The 21890-nt window shown below is 44.3% G+C and overlaps 1 protein-coding gene across 3 annotated transcripts in view; it reads left to right on the forward strand.

The window, feature by feature from the left end:
- LOC141092353 (serine/threonine-protein kinase VRK3-like) overlaps positions 1–21890 on the forward strand; it is an 82773-nt gene that overhangs the window by 13137 nt on the left and 47746 nt on the right. For all 3 annotated transcript variants that reach the window (XM_073578421.1, XM_073578419.1, XM_073578422.1), the window contains 4 exons: positions 287–415; positions 12436–12579; positions 16296–16345; positions 16863–16929. In XM_073578421.1, coding sequence (XP_073434522.1) covers positions 287–415; positions 12436–12579; positions 16296–16345; positions 16863–16929 — 390 coding nt within the window. The remainder of the gene's footprint in view (positions 1–286; positions 416–12435; positions 12580–16295; positions 16346–16862; positions 16930–21890) is intronic.

Consider the following 21890-nt stretch of genomic DNA (forward strand, 5'->3'; position numbering starts at 1 on the left):
ATCGACTAAATACCCTGTATTTGTTAGCCAGCACTTGCTGATTACTGTCATTATTTTTTACTGCAGAGTATTTTTGCAAATTTGTCATTTTGTGTTTTCTTGTTGTGTTTCAGCCAATGGGTGGTGTGAGCACTGTCTGACCGACTTGTTCACATTGTGCATGTCACATATGTTTTTAATTTATTATTGTACTTGTAGTATCTAAACAGATTCACAATTTTTTTAGTTCAAATATAGTAATACCTATAAGATCTTAATATTATAAAACTGTTGACTTGTTTTAAAGTCAGAAGTCAAAAATGCAACAAAGGAAATCCGACAAGTTCACCGAGGACTGCGCTGAAGAGAAAAGTGAACTTTACCCCAGAAAAGGAACAGGTGGAAAAAAATGAAGCTTCACCAGCAAAAACAAAGAGTAAGTTATTATGATTTTTTTTTTTTTTTTAACCCTTACTATCAGTGTAAAAAAAAAAAAAAAAAATTTACTGAGAACTGGAAGATCCGAGTAGACACTGTAGACAATCGTCTTTTGAAGCCAGGACTAAGGTTTATTAGAGAAGCGCAACAGAGCAGATACAGAAGACAGGTGAGCTGAAGCGTGCAGACACACAGGTAGGTGTCCAGACAAGAACAACAACGGTGGGCAATCTGGCGATGGTCTGGCCCGGACAACAGTATAAGGGGCTTTTTATACATGGTTAGACAAAGAAAATGACTTACTGCTGCAAAAGATGTACCGTATACAGTTTAGAACAAAGCATGCAATGATACAACATTTGAGTATGGTGACAAACCTCACTATAATGTTATAAATCTCCATGTGTCTTGTAGCTAATGACATTACTCGCATCACCGCTCACACAATTCTTGACACATTTACAGCCCAATGTTCTTGCTTTCTATTTCAATTCAACATATGTACGGTACTATTCACTACCATGTAATACCACATATTAACTGTCACGGGCCCCTGCGGCTGTTCCAGTTGGCCTTTATAGACTCCATCTGTACCTGATAATGACTCTGATGTCATTTGTGTCTCCATTCCTGTGAGAGCTTCAAAACCTGCATCTCATTAGCTGCAAAGTTAGTTGGGTAGAGTTTGTCCAAGATGGCTGCAAGGTCCAACATGACTGTTCAACATACTGGGACTGATGATTCTCTTAAAATTCCCCTTCTCATACTCTTTGCAGAGTACAACTTACAGTGCTGTAATATGCAGAGGTGAATTATGGTAAACTGGATTAGCGGGAGGGCCCATCGTTTCATACACTCGGATTTGGTGTTGGAGGGGCTGCTTGAACTTCGTTCGGTAGTAGCAGGACCAAGTCTCTTAGGATTACGAACCCTGGAGGAAAAGGGTGTCTTATAATGCCTCACGAAAGGGGTATGATTATGAACTCGGATTGAAGACTGTACAACTCCTCAAAAGTAGTTTAGGGTTTTCATTGAACAGCTTCTGTCTATAAGGCTTCTTTTACTCTTCCCGGGTTTTTTGCGGCCCGTTTTTGAATTGCCGTGATTTTTGCGGTCTCCCGTAAAAACGGGCCGCAAAAAAACCCTCTCGGATTGCTGTTTTCCCCTGTTTTAACAAATTGGTGGGAAAAAATACGGCGATCTGCAAATCAGGTGTACCGCAAAAACAAGCTACTGTTGAAATGTATTGTGTCCGTGAGCCGTGAAAAATATCAAGCAAGCTCGATATTTTTTCACGGCCGTATATACGGCATATGGCGCTCTAATGAATTTTGGCGGGACGTTTTTGCGGCCCCATAGAAATCTATTTGGTCCGCTAAAACAGCAAGTGTAAAAGAACCCTAGCACGTACAATAGGCAACCAAACAAAGCCCATTTCATTAATAAAAGCCCATACTAGGGGATATGCAAAGAAATATCCTACTGCTCTGTTAAGGGGCAAACTATCCCCAAAAAACACACAAAAATATACAGTAAAAAGTCATTAAAGTATTAGTCCCTTTAGTAGTTAAGTCTTTTGATCCTTGTCTTATTGTTTGGTTTCCGGATCTTCTCCCCCTTCTCACACTTCACAGTATCAGATTCCCACTGTATAGTGTGAAAAAAATATCTCCCGATCATTCAGTAGGTTCATGGTCACAGGAGTCGAACATGAAAATCTTCGTTTAACCTTGGGAGAAAAAAAAAGGTGGAGTATCAATCCTTACCAGAAATCTCAGTCAGATAATTAAGAATTGTACACTGATCAATATGAACAATTTTAATCTCTTTATCTTTTTTTTTTTTTTTTTAAACTCTGCACACTTTCAAAACTGGGGTCCATGACTTGGGAACAACAAGAGGACCTTTCCAATTGGCTTCCCAGGGACCTATCCTGAAATTTTTTTTTATCATAATCTGGGCTTGTTTCATACACTGTATCCTTCAGTCTAGTCTGTAAAATTACGGTAAGCAAGAAAATCTCACTATATATTTTACATGATTCGGTCCAGTAAGTGTCTCATGAACAGAGTGAAGTCTTTTTCCACGGGGTTTAAGCCGCATACAAAGTGAGAAGTCACTGGAGAAGGACATCATGGTCGGACGAATAGGAGGAAGACCCGCAACCCGATGGCTTGATACAATCAAGATAATGGAGGAGAAGACCCTGGTGGACCTATGTGGTTTGCCCAAGATCAATCTTCCTACAGAATTTCAAACCATCCAGTCACCATGGCTCAAGATCGAGCTGAAGGTCGTTAATAATAAAGCATCCTAGAATATTAACCTGGTGCATTCAACTGGCTGTAAAATTCAGGACTATCTTTGGGTCACTTTGTGAAAGTACAGAGGAGACAGATGTATCACCAATGTAGGCTTGGATGTGAAAAAGGATGGGAAGGGTCAGGATTAACGCAGAAGCTGCCGTAAGGGCGTGCTTCAGACCCTCAAAAGCCTGTAAGGCGTCTCCCTGTACAATGACAGGGGCGTGATCATTATCCACTTCTTTTAACAAGTCATACACTGGTTTAACTAGATGGGAAAAGTCCTCAATAAATTCTCTGAACAAAATGAACAAGACTAAAACACTTTCGAAGCTCAATAATATTGGTTGGTATGGGGACAGCTTGAATAGCTTTTACCCTATCATGCATGGAGTTATTTTTTTTTTTTTTTGTCTTCTTCTGAAAGTGACTCACCCAGAAATTTTACCTCTGACTTCATCAGTTGTACTTTATGCAGGCTTATTTTGAGTCCTGCGTCATGCAGGGTCGGACACACCTTTTCAAGAATTTCTTTGTGTTCATATTCGTCAACAGTTGGAATTAACAGGTCATCGACATTGACTTCCGGCCTCCTCCACACCTGACTAGATTTAGGACACAAGGACGGGAGTCACGTGCTGACCCTACACATCGTGGTTACTATAGGTACCGTTCCAGCAGCTGGATTACAAAGGCAAACCTATACCACTTATACACACACCTCAAAACCAAGGATCTAGTCATATCCCTGATGAAAGCTCGAGATGTAGAGCTGAAACGTTGGATTGTAACACCACCTTTTTTGGATTGTAACACCACCCTTTTTTTTCACAATCAATAAAATCACAACAATTAAAGACTGTCGTTGAGAAGACTTTACTTTCATGTTATTAGTGTGCCGGGGTTACTCCTATACTTTAGTCTTGTTTTTTCCCAGAGCACCTTAGTTGGGGTTTGAGCCTGTCATATCTACTTTATAATCGACATGTTGTAGGACTTTGTCTCCGCATTCAAAGGGTTCTACCTGGCAGCTCCAGGTATTAGGGGTACTGAGGAAAAGCCATTTGCAATTTCCAAACAGGAAAACACTTTAAAATCACTCCTCAACCATTACATAACTTCGGGGACAGATGCAAGAAGGTGAGCATCTGCAGGAGTGTACTTACAAGTCTACAACCATTTGAAATCTGCCATCTTTTTTACAGGTAAAATGAGACTGTTACATGGATAATTAACTTTTACAACACTTTGTTTTTCCAATTCACTGACCACAACCCATACGTAAGGGACTGCGTCCGCAATAGTTCAGTACTGATGCTGGAAAGGAGGCAGCTTTTCACCATTCATTTTGCGTTAACCCACAATCAGTTTTCTTTGAAATCCACAATTCGGGGAACCTTTTTTTTTCCCAATTCATTTTTTTAAAACCTCATTGTCAACATTTACAACACATTCCTCAGTTCATGGACCTAGACTGGTAATGGGTAATTTGTGACTCTTGAGCTCCTCTTCCACAGACACAATTGCGGAACAAATAGTTGTTCTTTTGTCCCGCCACAGAACTTTGTTACACGAATCAACAACAATCCCTGTTGCTTCCAAAACATCAGTACCCAGAATAGTGGAACATAACTGTGGATTTACCCAAAAAATGCTTCAAAGACCCCTTTGCATCGATCCCCTTGTGTCCTGAAATCTCAGGGTCACTGGGCAACTTTTTATTGCTTGAATACAGGAGCTTTCAAACCCTACCAAAGTGGTAGTCTCCGGCAGTCCAGGGGGTGACTGCAATTTGCGTCCTGAAGACATCAGCCTTTCTATTCTCTCTATCGTAAGGTCTTCTCCCATCATGCCCAGGAAAATGAGAGCAAGGGGAACAAAGGGAGCACCCCATCAGATATGGTTTCCTGCCGTGGGAAGCCCAAAAAATCCATCAACTTCATCTGGGAATGGCTTCCATCCCACAGCTCCCACCTCCGCCCCAAAGAGGTCTTCTATAAAAGCCCTGTCCTCGTGCTCTTGCGATTCCTTCATTAAAGGAGTATAGGGACAAGGAGGAACGGCTCTTTCCTGAATAGCATTGATCTCTGGGCTCGGATGGCTGGGAACTGGCTGGAGTACTAGGCTTCTGAGAGACAGGTTTAACCATTTGAAGACCGTTTTACTGCCTAGGATCATTCACAACCGGATAAGGACATCATTGGTTAACAAAGTTTCTGCGTCATCAATAGATTCAGCATTCTGCCAGAATCCTGACTTGAAAGTCCCCTCTAAGGGTATTTACTTTCTTTACAAACTATTCCCTAATTGCATAATCTCTATCCTAAACTGCTCCTCCCATGCTTTCAAGATGTCTTGTCAGCACATTGTGTTTCTCGAAATGTTCTTCCATACATTCTTCTATGCTAAGTCTCCAGTCCTTTATCTTATCCCTGCCAACTTCTTGCTCCTCTGCTCCACTTCCCATCTCATCAATGACTTTTGGCAAAGTCAGGTATTCATACCTTCTCTTTCTGTACTATCTCTGCTTGTTTAAAGGCCCTTTTACATTTAGCGATGCACCAGCGATCCGACCAGCGATCCGACCCGGTCAGGATCGCTGGTGCATCGCTAAATGATCGCTAGTGAGCTTTCATACAGAAAGACCTCACAGCGATTCAGCAGCGACGCAGCGCACGATTCTTACCATTCACACACAGCGATCCTGACGTCCTCCCGCCCGCCTCCACGCGTCGCTCGTCGTCACAGCAGGAAGTCTCAGCAGGAAGCGCCCGACGAGAAATGGAGCCGGACATTCTCGCGTGATCAGCGATGGACAGCGGGGGAGCCGGTCGCTGGTAAGTATCACACATAGCGATATCGCTAGCAATATCGCTATAACGTCACAAAACCAGTGACGTTTTAGCGATATTGCTAGCGATATCGCTTAGTGTAAAACCCCCTTAAGAGTTTCATTCAGCTGTCCTGCTCTCTCTCTCTGAACAATACCGCTCCCTGGATGATCATCACTTAGACATCCTGCAAGACTGCATGTCAACGGACTGATCAAAAGCCGCTGTTCTGCTACAATCTTTGCCTAAAGGCCCTTTTACATTTAGCGATGCACCAGCGATCCGACCCGGTCAGGATCGTTGGTGCATCACTAAATGATCGCTAGTGAGCTTTCATACAGAAAGATCTCACAGCGATGCAGCAGCGACGCAGCGCACAATACTCACCTTTCACACACAGCGATCCTGACGTCCTCCCACCCGCGTCCATGCGTCTCTCGTCTCACACAGCAGGAAGCCCAGCAGGAAGCAGACGACGAGAAATGGAGCCGGACATTCTCGCGCTATCAGCGATGGACAGCGGGGGAGCCGGTCGGGGGTAAGTATCACACATGGCGATATCGCTAGCAATATTACTAAAACGTCACTGGCTTTGTGATGTTGTAGCGATATTGCTAGAACGTCACAAAACCAGTGACGTTTTAGCGATATTGCTAACGATAAAACTGTGTAAAACCCCTTCAACACCCTCTTCTTGTCTACTTTCCTGCTTTCTTCTGTAAACCATGAAATACAATTTAGCCAAGTGGTTTCAATATTAACCCGCTCCAGCTGGGGAGTGGTAGCGTGCTTTTCTGCCTGTTTCTTTAACCACTCCATACCGGAGGACTACAAGGGCGCTTTTTCCTCCTCTGTGGTATCAACAAATGCAATTTAATCAAAGGATAGATACTCACACCTCTCTATATGGCTTGAGTCAACCAAAAGCCTCTCTCGCTGCGCTTGCCAGGCATCTCCCTCCGTCTTTTATAGCTTCTCTGCCACCGGGCACCAAACTCTTCTTTGCACACATACTTGTAGATAACTCACACAGAGGTTTCTTTCTTGGTTAAACATATATTTTTATAATGCTTTTTTTTTTTTTTTTTTTTTGTAGTTTTCTTATAAAAATTCGGTCAGACTAGGAGGCACTTCACGAGAAATTCTCTTTCTGGCTGGTTTCCTTTCAGCGACTTCTACGTGGCGCCATGCTTTTTTTTTTTTTTTTTTTTTTCACCCTCCAGTTTGTGGCTCACCTTCATATTCCTTTTGAGGTTCTTCTGGAGGCAGCCCTCCTGGCTTAGGCTGCGCTACTTGTAAGAAGGTCCTTACTGGGAACTTAAAGATCTTAGAAGACACTGCAGACAATCCTTTGAATCGGGGACTGAGGTCTATTAGAGGAGCGCAACAGAGCAGATACAGATCAGCTGTGAGCTGAAGCACGCAGACACGGCGCAAGTGTCCAGACAAGTACGGCATCAGTGGGCGATCTGGCGATGGTGTCCAATATGGCTGATCATTCTCTTACAATTAGTCTAGGGCCAGACAACCGTATTTTCTCTCATTCTAAAAAAAAAAGAAATGGTTTTATTATGCTAATGACACTCTTCTCAGAGTGTGATCCACTTTTCTCGGATGAGGAGAAGATGGGGAGAAATAATTTCTCCATTCTGTCAACCCGTGAAAATCCACGTCATCTAACTGCAGTCTGATTTTGTTCCACGGACTCGCTGACCTGCATGGCCCAAATGCGATCCCAATATCTGATGCAAATCTTGCAAGCTGCAATTTTTTTTTTTTATCCCCTCTAACCGACTCTGTCCAAGGAAAAAAATCAGACTTGTCCATGGCCACAAAGAAAAACACTAGTCCGATCCGATGTTTTGTCGGATCGCATTTGGATCGAGAATTCCGTTTGTCTTCATGACCGCTTACAGCCATTTTTCATGTTTTTAGCTTCCTATAGTCTTAAACCATTCCACAATTCCACCATTGTTGTTTAAGGCTGTGTGCCCACGTTGCGTTTTTTTAAGTGTTTCCGCAGCGTTTGTGCTGGCTCAGACGCTGCAGAAACGCTTAAAAGAATCTTCACATTAAACTGCATGCGTTTTTCGCTTTTTGTGCCAATGCATGCGTTTTTAAACACTCAGGAATCGCTTAGCGGCTAAAAACGCAGCATGCTCATTAATTTCCGCATTGCTGAGCGTTTTTAGCCTTCTCCAATATTCCCAGAAAACGCGCGGAAAAAAACGCGTCAAACGCGCGTCTTTTGTGCAAAAAAACTCGCAAGAAACGCGCGTTTTCTTGGAAGGGGATCAGTTTCCTGAGCATTTAAAAACGCTAACGTGGGCACATAGCCTAAAGGTTTGTTCTCATGAAGTGAACTGTGCATCAAAGATGACCTGTTAACGAAGAACAGTGTAAATCAATTTGCAGGAATCCTGTCCAGCTGGTACGTCAGTAACTTGCAGCCTGCCTTCGCATGGGAGAGCTGAGAATTTCTTCTTATTTTCCAGCGTCTGCGGCTTTTTCTTTTGATTAGGCAATTTGACATGTAAATTTTTTTTTTTTTTTTCAAATATTGAAATAAATGTTGCATAAAAATCCAAGTCGCTCTCCGTTTCCTGTTATTAAAACTAAAAAACAATCGTTATTGCTGCCATCTGCAATGGTCCATACTAATAAAATATCCTATTTATCCCATAAAGTACTGGATGCACCTCATGGAGATTGTGCCGTTTTATACCTGGTAATATACATAAGGTAAAATTGTCGGCCCCAGAGGGGTCTGTCTGCGATTTTTGTCCCCCTTTTCTTCTGAAATTTACTCAAAATCCGATAATGGAAGAGTGCAATTAGCGCCAGCTCGTGTGTACGGCCAGCACAAAGCATTTCAGCCAAAATTGCCAAAATTAAGAATAGTTTTTAGTTCTGTTTGATATATGGCTGCTGAAATGCCATAACCCATCTTTCCTGATCCCAATCACCCTGTATCTCTCTGCTATTACTGGTAAGTCCACTGGCTGCTGCAATACCATAACCCATCTTTCCTGATCCCAATCACCCGGTATCTCTCTGCTATTACTGGTATGTCCACTGGCTGCTTTTTCACCTTATTTCCTTGAAGCTAACACACAATTGGCCTTATCTGTCCATTTGAATCTATCTCCTTTTGCATTTTCTCTTCTGACATCTAATTAATCGTCTCCTGTGTCTGTCCAGTCTCCCTGCTACTCCTCCCTTCTGATCACACCTGGGCCTTTTCATGTGCTGTAAAATTGCTAAGTTCAGAGCCATAGGTCTGTCTGGACCTGGGTCTGTGTTTGCAAGGATGTATTTTTAAGGATAACATCAGAAATATGCCAGACAAGAGCCAGAAGTGACCAGAAGGTACAACTAACCGCTGTGATAACATGTACTAAATTTCTTTTTCCTTCTAACTTACTCTCACCATGCTGACATACGCTCTAACAGTTTTGGCTCCATTACCCCTCACTCTTCTTCGCTATCCGCAAACCCCAGCACCCACGAACCAAATAATAGTCTCTTGTTCCCTCTTGCCTCCCCACCTGACCTCCTCCGCTGACCTGCTCCTTGATCTCAGATCTCTCCTAATAAAATACAAAACAAGCCACCCACCCTCCTCCCACCTGCTCTCCCTCTCTCTGCTTCTCCTCACTGCTGACAACATATCTCCCAACCCTGGACCCCCACAGCCCATACCTCCCATTATTACCCCCTTCTACCATTCTCAACCCAATATAAACACCAGAAATCTTTCCCACCTCAAATCTGTTCTCTTGACGCCCATCACCCTGCTCCCATTCTGGATCATTCTGGAATGTCCGCTCTGTCTGCAATAAACTCCATGTGATTCACAAACTCTTTACCTATCGTAATTTTTCCTTCCTTGGCCTCACCGAAACATGGCTGACACTCTCCGACACCGCCTCTCCTACTGTGCTATGTTACAACGGCCTCCACTTAACCCACACTGATCGCCCTGGCAACAGACATGGTGGAGGATTGGGCCTTCTCCTTTCTTCCAACTGCACCTTCAACCCAATCCCGCCTCTCACCTCCCTAATCCTCCCCTCTTTTGTAGTCCATTCTGTCCGCAACTACTCTCCCTCCAACCTCCTAGTGGCCATCATATGCCGACCTCCGGGCCCGACCACTGCCTTTTTTGACCAATTCTCCACCTGGCTCCTTCACTTTCTCTCCACTGACATTCCCACCATCATCATGGGTGACTTCAACAGCCCCATTGACAACCACCAGTCAGCAGCCTCCAAACTCCTGTCCCTTACTTCATCTTTTGGACTTACTCAGTGGTCCTCCTCAGCCACCCACACAGACGGACACACATTAGACCTGGTCTTCACCCGTCTCTGCTCCCTATCTAACTTCACAACTTCCCTTCTCCCTCTATCTGACAACCACCTACTCACTTTCTCATCCCTGTTCTCACCTGTCACCCATATCCAGCAACATGCGCACCCCCGCAGAAACCTCGCACACTCTCTGACTCTACTCTACCACTGTCCTCCATATCTTCACTCCATGACACTGCCACTAGTTTCTACAATGCCACTCTTGCATCAGCCATCGACTCGGTCGCCCCTGTCATGCATAACAGAGTGCAACAAATCAATAGACAACCCTGGCACAATAACATCACTAAAAAGCTTCGGCAAGCATCCAGAATTGCAGAACGGCGCTGGAAGAAAACACATTCGCAAGATGATTTCACTGCACTCAAACAAGCAACACTCGCATTGAAATCTGCCCTCACCTCTGCTAAACAGGCCTACTTTACATCCCTTGTATCTTCCATATCCCACAAACCCAAACAGTTGTTCAATACTTTTAACTCCCTCCTCCGCCCACCACTGCCCCCTCCAACATCCCTAATCTCTGCAGAGGACTTTGCCGCACACTTCAAAAACAAGATAGACCAAACACGGCAAGTCTTTTTTGCTCAACCAACACAACCCCTTGGACACCAGATCAGTGCCCAAACTCCATAACCTCCCTATCTTACATCACTGAAGGGGAGCTTGCTCATCTTCTCTCCAAATCACACCTCACCACTTGTGCACTTGACCCTATCCCATCCCACCTCCTCCCCAATATCACCACCACTCTTATCCCATCCCTAACCCAAGTCTTCAACCTATCACTAACTTCTGGTACCTTCCCTTCTGCTTTCAAACATGCCACAATCACACCTATCCTTTAAAAAGCCAACCCTCGACCCAACAGCCACGTCCAGCTATCGCCCAGTATCACTGCTCCCATTCGCTTCTAAACTCCTGGAGCAGCACGTCCACGCTGAACTTTCCTCCCACCTCTCATCTAACTTGCTGTTTGACAATATACAATCTGGTTTCCGTCCCCATCATTACACTGAGACAGCCCTGACCGAAATCACCAATGACCTACTTACAGCCAAAGCTAACAGACCATACTCTATACTCCTCCTTCTAGACCTGTCCTCTGCTTTCGACACAGTTGACCACTGCCTCCTACTACAGATCCTCTCCTCCATTGGCAACAAAGACCTCGCCCTATCCTTGATCTCCTCGTACCTTTCCAACTGCTCATTCAGCGTCTCGCACTCCCACACTACCTCCTCATCCCACCCTCTCTCTGTTGGAGTCCCCCAAGGCTCTTTTCTAGGACCCCTACTCTTCTCAATCTATACACTTGGCCTGGGGCAACTCATAAAGTCCCATGGATACCAGCACCACCTTTATCCCGATGATACTCGGATCTACCTCTCTGCCCCAGACGTCACCTCTCTGCTCTCCAGAATCCCAGAGTGTCTATCAGCCATATCCTTCTTCTTCTCCTCTCGCTTCCTCAAACTCAATGTGGACAAATCTGAACTGATAATCTTTCCCCATCTCTCAGATCTTCCTTACCCGACCTATCTATAACAATTGACGACATCACGCTTTTCCCCGTACTAGAGGTCCGCTGCCTCGGAGTAACCCTTGACTCTGCCCTGTCCTTCAAACTGCACATCCAAGCTCTCTCCACCTCCTGTCGCCTCCAGCTCAAAAATATTTCCAAAATCCGTCCCTTCCTCAATCTACTAAAATGCTTGTGCACGCCCTCATCATCTCCCACCTCGACTACTGCAACATCCTTTTCTGTGACCTCCCTGCTAACACCCTCGCAGCTCTCCAGTCCATCCTTAACTCTGCCGCCCGACTAATTAATCTCTCTCCTCGCTACTCCTCCGCTTCTCCCCTCTGCCAATCTCTTCACTGCCTCCCATTCCCTCAGCATATCCAATTCAAATTACTAATACTGACCTACAAGGTCATCTATAGCCTGTCTCCTCCATATGTCTCTGAACTAATCTCCCGATACCTTCCCTCATGTAATCTCCGGTCCTCTCAAGACCTCCTTCTCTCCACACTTATTCGCTGCTCACCCAACCGCCTCCAAAACTTCTCCCGAATAGCCCCCATCCTCTGGAACGCTTTGCCCCAACACATCCGACTATCAACTACACTCGGATCCTTCAGACACAACCTGAAAACCCATCTCTTCAGGAAAGCCTACAGCCTGCAATGATCCCCACTGCCACCTCACCACTATTGGAGCTACTGCCTCACCACTACTGGAGCTGCTGCAACCCCCCAACCTACTGTCTCCTTCCCCACCATCCTGTAGCATGTAATCCCGAAATAGCAGGGTCCTCTCCCCTCTGTATCAGTCTGTGATTATTAGTTTGTTTACTGTAAGTGATATCTGTAATTTGTATGTAACCCCTTCTCATGTACAGCACCATGGAATCAATGGTGTATAATAATAATAAGAATAATAATAATTAATAATGTATGTGTAATTTTGAACTTTGATGGGTTTTTTTTTTCTTTCCTTTATACAAGATGAAATAAGCCCCAGGAGTAAGAAAGCGAAGAACGTACCAGTGCAGCCACTGCCAGAAAATGACGTGGTGACCGATAATAACAACACAAAGTGGGTGCTGGCCAAGCTCTTGTCACAGGAGAAGACCGGCTTGTATTACGAAGGTGGCTTTTTAGTATAATGTTTTATATCATTTTTGCACATATTTATACAGTGGTATGTATATTGCAGGTATACATGATGTAATACGAACAGGGCCGGGGCTACCAGTGACTTTTGTCAGTGCAGTAACCCATTCTCCATAACTTCATCAGCGCACTTTACTTACATTATGGTTTTTTTTTTGTTTTTTTTTTTGCTGTATTGATAATTTCTGCACTAGATCCCGTTTCACTTTGATTCATGTATTGCAGAAAAATTGTGGGAGAAAACATTAAATTCATCAGTGTGAAAATCCCTTACAAATGAGTCATATTTCTCATAGTTTGTATGACATTTTTAGCATTTTCACACTGGTTCCTAGGCCTTTTACTAGCTCACACTTCCTGTTTTGTACAGATAATTTTTCAGCACTTATCACAGAGACCATTTATAGTAAAATTTAGCACCTCTATGTACAGTAGATAACATAGGCTAGACCATTCACGAAAGGTGATGCCGCAGCTCACCTCCTCCTGTATAATGACTGATAACATCTCTATATACACTAATAACACAGCATCTACCATACACAATAGATGATATCACCGCTCACCTCCTCCTATACAATGACTGATAACACCTCTACAGTATATACATTAGATACCACAGTATCTGACATTCACAATAGGTGATGTCACAGCTCACTTCCTCCCCCTTCATCTAACTGGGAGGGCGGCTGCAAGGAGAAAATGAAGTTATATTCCAATTGCAGCCTCTCTCTTTGAGTCATTGGGGCAGCACCGCCACAGTGAACAGTCAGCGACTATCACAAAGTGAGCACATGACTCAGTGAGCGCAGCTGTAATCTCTCCCCGCTCCTGGAATCACTTCTGGTTATACTGTTGGGAGCGCAAAGCAGGGCATCAGTGAAGGAGGGGGGGAATTATAGCAGCGCTCACTGTAATGAGAGGTGACTGTCCACTGTCCTGGTGGCGCCTCCATGAGGTTCTTAGTTTAACATTGTGATGAGACTGTATGAAGCCCACTGCCACGTCACTGCAAACCTGGTAGTGGGTCCCTACCGCCCTAAGGGAGCAGAGCCGCGCGGCGATGCAGAGGCAGGGCAGACGGCCCGGTGTCTTCAGACCACGCCACCACAGCAAACTACATGGATCAGTTTCTGGTGACACATTCTCCGGGCACAGGTTTCATTCTACAGAGTAACACAAAATGAGTAGATTTAGAGAATATTTTTGTCATCGTGATAACCTCTCTGTAAAATACAGGTATGATATTTGTATGTATGTGTGTGTGTGTGTGTGTGTGTGTGTGTGTGTGTGTATGTACACAATATATATTAGTCCTCAAGATGAAGTCAGCACACCAAAAGAGTTCGTCAAAGTGCTATTTATTAGCCCATCTGGCTGTTTTCACGTGTGTGTGTGTGTATATATATATATATATATATATATATATATATATATATATATATATATATATATATATATATATATATATATACAGTCATATGTTAAAGTTTGGGCACCCCTATTAATTTTAACCTTTTTTCTTCATAACAATTTTGGTTTTTGCAACAGCTGTTTCATATATCAAATAACTGATGGACTCAGTTATATTTCTGGATTCAAATGAGGATTATTGTACTAACAGAAAATGTGCAATCTGCATTTAAACAAAATTTGACCGGTGCAAAAGTATGGGCACCCTTATAATTTTCTTGATTTGAACACTAACTACTTTTTACTGACTTCCTGAAGCACTAAATTGGTTTTGTAACCTCACTGAGCTTTGAACTTCATAGCCAGGTGTATCAAATCATGAGAAAAGGTATTTAAGGTGGCCACTTGCAAGTAGTTCTCCTATTTGATTCTCCTATGAAGAGTGGCATCATGGGCTCTTCAAAACAACTCTCAAATGATCTGAAAACAAAGATTATTCAACATAGCTTTTCAGGGGAAGGATACAAAAAGTTGTCTCAGAGATTTAACCTGTTAGTTTCCACTGTGAGGAACATAGTAAGGAAATGGAAGAACACAGGTACAGTTCTTGTTAAGCCCAGAAGTGGCAGGCCAAGAAAAATATCAGAAAGGCAGAGAAGAAGAATGGTGAGAACAGTCAAGGACAATCCACAGACCACCTCCAAAGACCTGCAGCATCATCTTTCTGCAGATGGTGTCACTGTGCATCGGTCAACAATATAGCGCACTTTGCCCAAGGGGAGAGTGATGCGAAAGAAGCCGTTTCTGCAAGCACGCCACAAACAGAGTCGCCTGAGGTATGCAAAAGCACATTTGGACAAGCCAGTTACATTTTGGAAGAAGGTCCTGTGGACTGATGAAACAAAGATTGAGTTGTTTGGTCATACAAAAAAGCGTTATGCATGGAGGCTAAAAAACACAGCATTCCAAGAAAAACACTTGCTACCCACAGTAAAATTTAGTGGAGGTTCCATCATGCTTTGGGGCTGTGTGGCCAATGCCGGCACCGGGAATCTTGTTAAAGTTGAGGGTCGCATGGATTCAACTCAGTATCAGCAGATTTTTGACAATAATGTGCAAGAATCAGTGTCGAAGTTGAAGTTACGCAGGGGATGGATATTTCAGCAAGACAATGATCCAAAACACCGCTCCAAATCTACTCAGGCATTCATGCAGAGGAACAATTACAATGTTCTGGAATGGCCATCCCAGTCCCCAGACCTGAATATCATTGAACATCTGTGGGATGATTTGAAGCGGGCTGTCCATGCTAGGCGACCATCAAACTTAACTGAACTGGAATTGTTTTGTAAACAGGAATGGTCACAAATACCTTCATCCAGGATCCAGGAACTCATTAATAGCTACAGGAAGCGACTAGAGGCTGTTATTTTTGCAAAAGGAGGATCTACAAAATATTAATGTCACTTTTATGTTGAGGTGCCCATACTTTTGCACCGGTCAAATTTTGTTTAAATGCAGATTGCACATTTTCTGTTAGTACAATAAACCTCATTTGAATCCAGAAATATAACTGAGTCAATCAGTTATTAGATATATGAAACTGAAATAGCTGTTGCAAAAACCAAAATTGTTATAAAGAAAAAAAGTTAACATTAATAGGGGTGCCCAAACTTTAACATATGACTGTGTGTATATATATGTAATATAAAATATATGTACCGGTGTGTGTGTGTGTGTGTGTGTGTATATAGTCTTTATCATCTCTATTATGTTAGTATTTTGACAACTATAAGATGCTTTCCAAAATTTGGGTTGGAAAATGGGGGGGGAAATTAAATAAAATGGTGGTGCGCCTTACAGTCTGTTTTAAAAGTGGCTTACAGGAGGGCGGTGGAGTGGGGTCATAAGAGGCAGGGTGCTGTTTCAGGAAGCCGGTGGTATGAGTGGGAGATGCTGCAGGCCCTCATAAGATGTCTCGGCGACTGTTAGCGGTTTCCCATTTCCCAATGTTCTTCCTCTGGACTTCGGGAAAATGGCTGCCGGAGGCAGCGTCCCCCTCCACTGCTGCCACCCCCATCTTCTCTCTTTCCTCGGTAAGCTACCTTCGGGTTGTAAGATGCACCACCATTTACCTCCCAAATTTGGAGGGGGAAAGAGTGCATTTTATAATCCAAAAAATCGCAGCAGCAGTGTTACATAAAAAATGTTTTCATTTATAATTTATTGTCTAATATATAAATAAGTAATAAAATAATTTTTTTTTATATCTTTACAAGTGCATAGATCCTCTAAAAAAGACGACAAGGAGCGCTATGTCTTAAAGCTGGTAGGTCATTATAATTAAAATGCTGAATGACTGGCAAAGAATAAGTTTTAAAATCAATGTGTGATTACGATGATCCCGATGAAGAGCAAATTAACATTAAGTTTTATGTATAGAAATCCGATATCACTTAAAAGTTAATAGAAATCCCGAGTCTTTCTGTGCTCAGGAGTCCAGTGGGCGGTTTCACTTGATGATTGACAGACTTTCAAGTATACATGTGTGCTTATAAACAGAGCTGATGATCAATGACTTAGACCACCTACTGGACTTCCACTACATCCCACTTTAAGTATGGGTGTAAAGGAGCACGGTCAGGAGGGTGGAGTTCACTCCAAAAATGCAGATCACTTTTTAATTTTAAGTAAAGCTCGATTTACCCTGGGGAAAAAAATCGTATTTTCTGTTGTAGTTTGCTGCTACAGGCTGATGTGTTGGTGTTTCTAGCAGTGATACTTCACGAGACCCATAACTTTAAAAAGCGTTTCAAAACTGTTTTTCTTTATTTTCACCTTTTAAGGATGCCAAAGATGGAAAGATTTACAATGAACGGACATTTTTCCAAAGAGCAGCTAAGAAAGTGACAGGTATGTGCACAGTATACAAAACCACGAAAACTGCCCGCATGAAAGCTGGAAAACCCACTGATATCTGCATTCTTCCCTTACAAAAAGAACAATCTGCGTTTTTGCAGTGTGTGAGTGTCTATATACATATAACTGCACATTTCTGACTATAAAGGCGCTTTCTTTAGCAAGAAAAAAAACTTGTTAAAAATTGTGCACCTCTAAAGGTGCTGTCACACTTAGCGATGCACCAGCGATCCCGACAACGATATGACCCGGTCAGGATCGCTGGTGCATCGCTAAGTGGTCGCTAGTGAGCTGCCACACAGCAGATCTCACCATCGACATAGCAGCGGTCGGGGGTCGTTACTTACCTGTCAGATGAGGCGATCCTGACGTCCTCCCGGCCGCGTCCACGCGTCGCTCGTCTCCACAGCAGGAAGCTGATGACAAGAAACGGCCCAGGCCGTTCTCGCACGATCAGCGATAACCAGCGGGGGAGCCGGTCGGAGGTAAGTGTCACACATAGCGATATCGTTAGCGATATCGCTGCTGCGTCACAAAACCAGTGACATTATAGCGATATTGCTTAGTGTGACGGGCCCTTAAAAAGTCCAGGAGGAAGCTTTTGCTGTCATAAAGAGGAGCATTCGTATAGTGTCCTTCCCAATAACTGAGAAAACTATGCAATGGCACATTTCTCTCTCCTGCACCACACTAATCTATCCGATCAGACGAAAATGGCCAAAAAGATATTTAAAGGGGTTCACTACTCGGACACCCCCTTCTCAATCCCTCTGGCTCCTCCTGGTAAAATCTGCATAAAAATGAGGATATGATCAAAATACTCATTTGCCCAGTAATTGTGCACACAGTGTATGTTCTTAGGTTTGCATCAACCAGATGTGTGTTGGTTTATGTTTTTATGTACCTTATTTTTCGGATTATAAGACGCACTTTTTTTTCCCAAAAAATTTGGGGGGAAAATGGGGGTGCGTCTTACTATGTGGATATACCTTACCGGCCGCGGTGGAGCAGGGTCTCAGGATCGCTGCTGGAGGAGGCAAGAGTGGAGCGTTGCTGCAGACCGCAGGCTAGGATGATGGGGTGTTCCGATGTGCACTGCTGCGGGTGTTCGGTGGTGCGGTGGCTCTGCCGACATTTTGTGAAAGCCCAGAGCCCCCGCACTTACATGGTTTACTACGCTTGGACTCTGGGGAAAAATGGATGCCGGGGAAGGCTCATGAGATCTCAGCACCAAGATCTCCATCTGCACATGTGCCGCTCCCGTCTGCCATTTTCCCGGAGTCCATCGCATAGTAAACCTTGTAAGTGCGGGGGCTCTTGGCTTTTAACAAATGTCGGCAGAGTCCCCGCACCACCGAACTGCAAGGTACATCCAAACACACCATCACGCCAGCCTGCGGCATCACCCCACTCCTGCCTCCTCCAGCAGCGACCCTGGGACCCCGCTTCACCGCAGCCACCACCCCGGTAAGCAGTAAGATGCATGGATTGTAAGAAGCACCACCATTTTATTAAAAAAATATATATATTTTTTTTTCTGCTCAAAATTTGGGGTGCGTCTTTTAATGTGCAAAATGCGGTATATATATTTATATATTTTTTGCCTATAATGAGTGAATTCTATAGTCTGAAAAATTAGGTGATTATACAACATTCAGATATACAGAGAGAGTGGACAGCCGTGTGAGCAGCACCTCTGCTATCTCCAGTATTAGATCAGATTGACAGGATGGACTGCAGTGTGAGCAGCACCTCTGGTATCTCCAGTATTAGATCAGATTGACAGGATAGACTGCAGTGTGAGCAGCCTCTTACCTTAGCAGTCCTGGTGTCTCCATCATTAGAACAGAAAAACAAGGTGGACAGCACTGTGAGCAATCTCTTCTTGCTTCAGCACTCCTGGTGTCTCCATCATTAGAACAGATAATCAGGGTGGACAGCAGTGTGAGCAGCCTCTTCTTAACTCAGCACTCCTGGTATCTCCAGTATTAGATCAGATATATAGGGTGGACAGCATGTAAGTGACCTCTTTTTACCTCAGCACTCCTGGTATCTCCAGTATTAGATCAGATATACAGGGTGGACAGCAGTGTGAGCAGTCTATTCTTACCTCAGCACCCCTGGTATCTCCAAAGTCGGATTCACAGTTGTACTGCTTAATGGTGATGTGTGATGGTCTCCATGTTGCTGCAGTTTGAGAGTGTGCTACAGAGAGATAAGAGTGAGTGATTTTCCTCTTCTCTGTGTGTGCTGTGTATGGGAGAAATCCTAGCAGCTGGTCATCACCCACTAGCTCAGAGACAACAGAAAATTAGAAATGGAGCTTGCAGAGTGTAATATTGGTGATTATATGCAGGATACAAGTCATATAATCATCAGAAATGGTGGTATTCTTATGTTACCCCAGATATATGCAGTGGGTGTCAGCTGGAACAATTATTATTATTATTATTATTATTATTATTATTATTATTATTATTTATTGTTATAGCGCCATTTATTCCATGGCGCTTTACATGTAAGGAGGAGTATACATAAAAACAGGTACAATAATCTTAAACAATACAAGTCATAACTGGTACAGGAGGAGAGAGGACCCTGCCCGGGAGGGCTCACAATCTTCAAGGGATGGGTGATAATACAGTAGGCGAGGGTAGAGCTGGTCGTGCAGCGGTTTGGTCGATCAGTGGTTACTGCAGGTTGTAGGCTTGTCGGAAGAGGTGGGTCTTCAGGCTCTTTTTGAAGGTTTCGATGGTAGGTGAGAGTCTGATATGTTGTGGTAGAGAGTTCCAGAGTAGGGGTGATGCGCGAGAGAAATCTTGTATGCGATTGTGGGAAGAGGAGATAAGAGGGGAGTAGAGAAGGAGATCTTGTGAGGATCGGAGGTTGCGTGCGGGAAAGTACCGGGAGACGAGGTCACAGATGTATGGAGGAGACAGGTTGTGGATGGCTTTGTATGTCATGGTTAGGGTTTTGTAATGGAGTCTCTGGGCAATTGGGAGCCAGTGAAGGGATTGACAGAGGGGAGAAGCTGGGGAATAGCGGGGGGACAGGTGGATTAGTCGGGCAGCAGAGTTTAGAATAGATTGGAGGGGTGCGAGAGTGTTTGAGGGGAGGCCACAGAGCATGAGGTTGCAGTAGTCAAGGCGAGAGATGAGGGCATAGACTAGGGTTTTTGCAGATTCTTGGGTGAGGAATGAACGGATTCGTGAAATATTTTTGAGTTGAAGTCGGCAGGAAGTGGAAAGGGCTTGGATATGTGGTTTGAAGGAGAGATCAGCGTCAAGGATTACTCCGAGGCAGCGAGCTTGTGGGACTGGGGAGAGTGGGCAGTCATTTACTGTAATTGATAGGTTCGTAGGGGGGGTCACGTGAGATGGGGGAAAGATGATGAATTCTTTTTTGTCCATGTTGAGTTTCAGAAGTCTAGCGGAGAAGAAGGATGAAATAGTGGACAGACATTGAGGGATTCTGTTTAGTAGGGAGGTGATATCTGGTCCAGAGATGTAGATCTGTGTGTCATCAGCGTAAAGATGATACTGAAAGCCATGAGATTCTATGAGCTGTCCTAGGCCAAAGGTGTAAATAGAGAACAGCAGGGGCCCAAGAACTGAACCTTGTGGGACTCCGACAGATAGTGGGCGAGGTGAGGAGGTGGTGTGTGAGTGGGAGACGCTGAATGTCCGGTCAGTTAGGTATGATGAGATCCAGGATAGGGCCAAGTCTGTGATGCCGAGGGATGAGAGGGTCTGTAATAATAGGGAATGGTCCACTGTGTCAAAGGCAGCCGACAGGTCCAGGAGGAGGAGGACAGAGTAGTGTCGCTTGCTCTTGGCGGTTAAGAGGTCATTGGTGACCTTAGTAAGGGCAGTTTCAGTGGAGTGGTGTGACCGGAAGCCAGATTGTAAGCGGTCGAAGAGGGAGCAAGAAGAGAGATGGGAGGACAGTTCAAGGTAGACGTGTTGTTCCAGTAGCTTGGAGGCGTAGGGGAGAAGTGATATAGGGCGATAGCTAGATACAGAGGATGGGTCAAGAGAGGGCTTTTTGAGGATAGGTGTGATGAAGGCATGTTTAAAGCTTGAGGGGAAAACACCAGTTGTTAGTGATAGGTTGAAGAGATGGGTTAGGGTTGGGATGAAGACTGTGGTGAGGTTTGGTATGAAGTGGGATGGGATCGGGTCGAGTGCACAGGTGGTGAGATGTGATCTTGAGAGTAGAGTGGAGAGTCGATCTTCTGTAATGGTGGAGAAGTTGGTTTTGAAGGTGGAGGGCTGGGAAGTCGGGAGGAAGGGCTCTGGGGGTTGTTGACCAAAACTGTCCCTGATGTTATCAATTTTCTGCTTGAAAAATGAGGCAAAGTCTTCAGCTGAGATGAGTGGGGAGGGAGGAGGTGCTGGGGGGCGGAGGAGAGAATTGAAGGTGTTGAATAACTGTTTAGGGTTGTGAGACAGGGAGGATATGAGAGATGAGAAGTAGGTTTGTTTAGCTGTGGCGAGTGTGGTCTTGAAAGTAGTGAGGGACTGTTTGAATGCGATGAAGTGCTCGTTGGAGTGGGATCTTTTCCATCTGCGCTCAGCAGCCCTGGAAGCTCGCCTCAGCTCTTTGGTCAGGCTGGTGTGCCAGGGCTGTCTGTTGATTTTGCGAGTTTTGGTATGTGTAAGTGGGGCAGCGGATTCCAAAGCTACAGCTATTGTGGTGTTATATAGAGCAGCAGCGTCATCTGCATTGTGTAAGGAACTTATATCTGTGAGAGGGAGGAGGGATTCAGAGAATGAGTGTAGGTCAAGGTGTTTAAGATTCCTGCGAGGGTGTGAAAGTTTGTGGGGTGGGGATTGTAGACATGGAGTGAAGAGGGAAGAGAATGTGAGCAGGTTGTGGTCAGAGAGAGGAAGAGGTGAGTTAGAGAGGTTAGATAGGGAGCAGAGGCGGGTGAAGATGAGGTCCAGTGTGTGGCC

This window comes from Dendrobates tinctorius, unplaced genomic scaffold, assembly GCF_039654945.1.
Source record: "Dendrobates tinctorius isolate UK_male_01 unplaced genomic scaffold, ASM3965494v1 ptg000059l, whole genome shotgun sequence".
NCBI classification, from domain to species: Eukaryota; Metazoa; Chordata; class Amphibia; order Anura; family Dendrobatidae; genus Dendrobates; species Dendrobates tinctorius.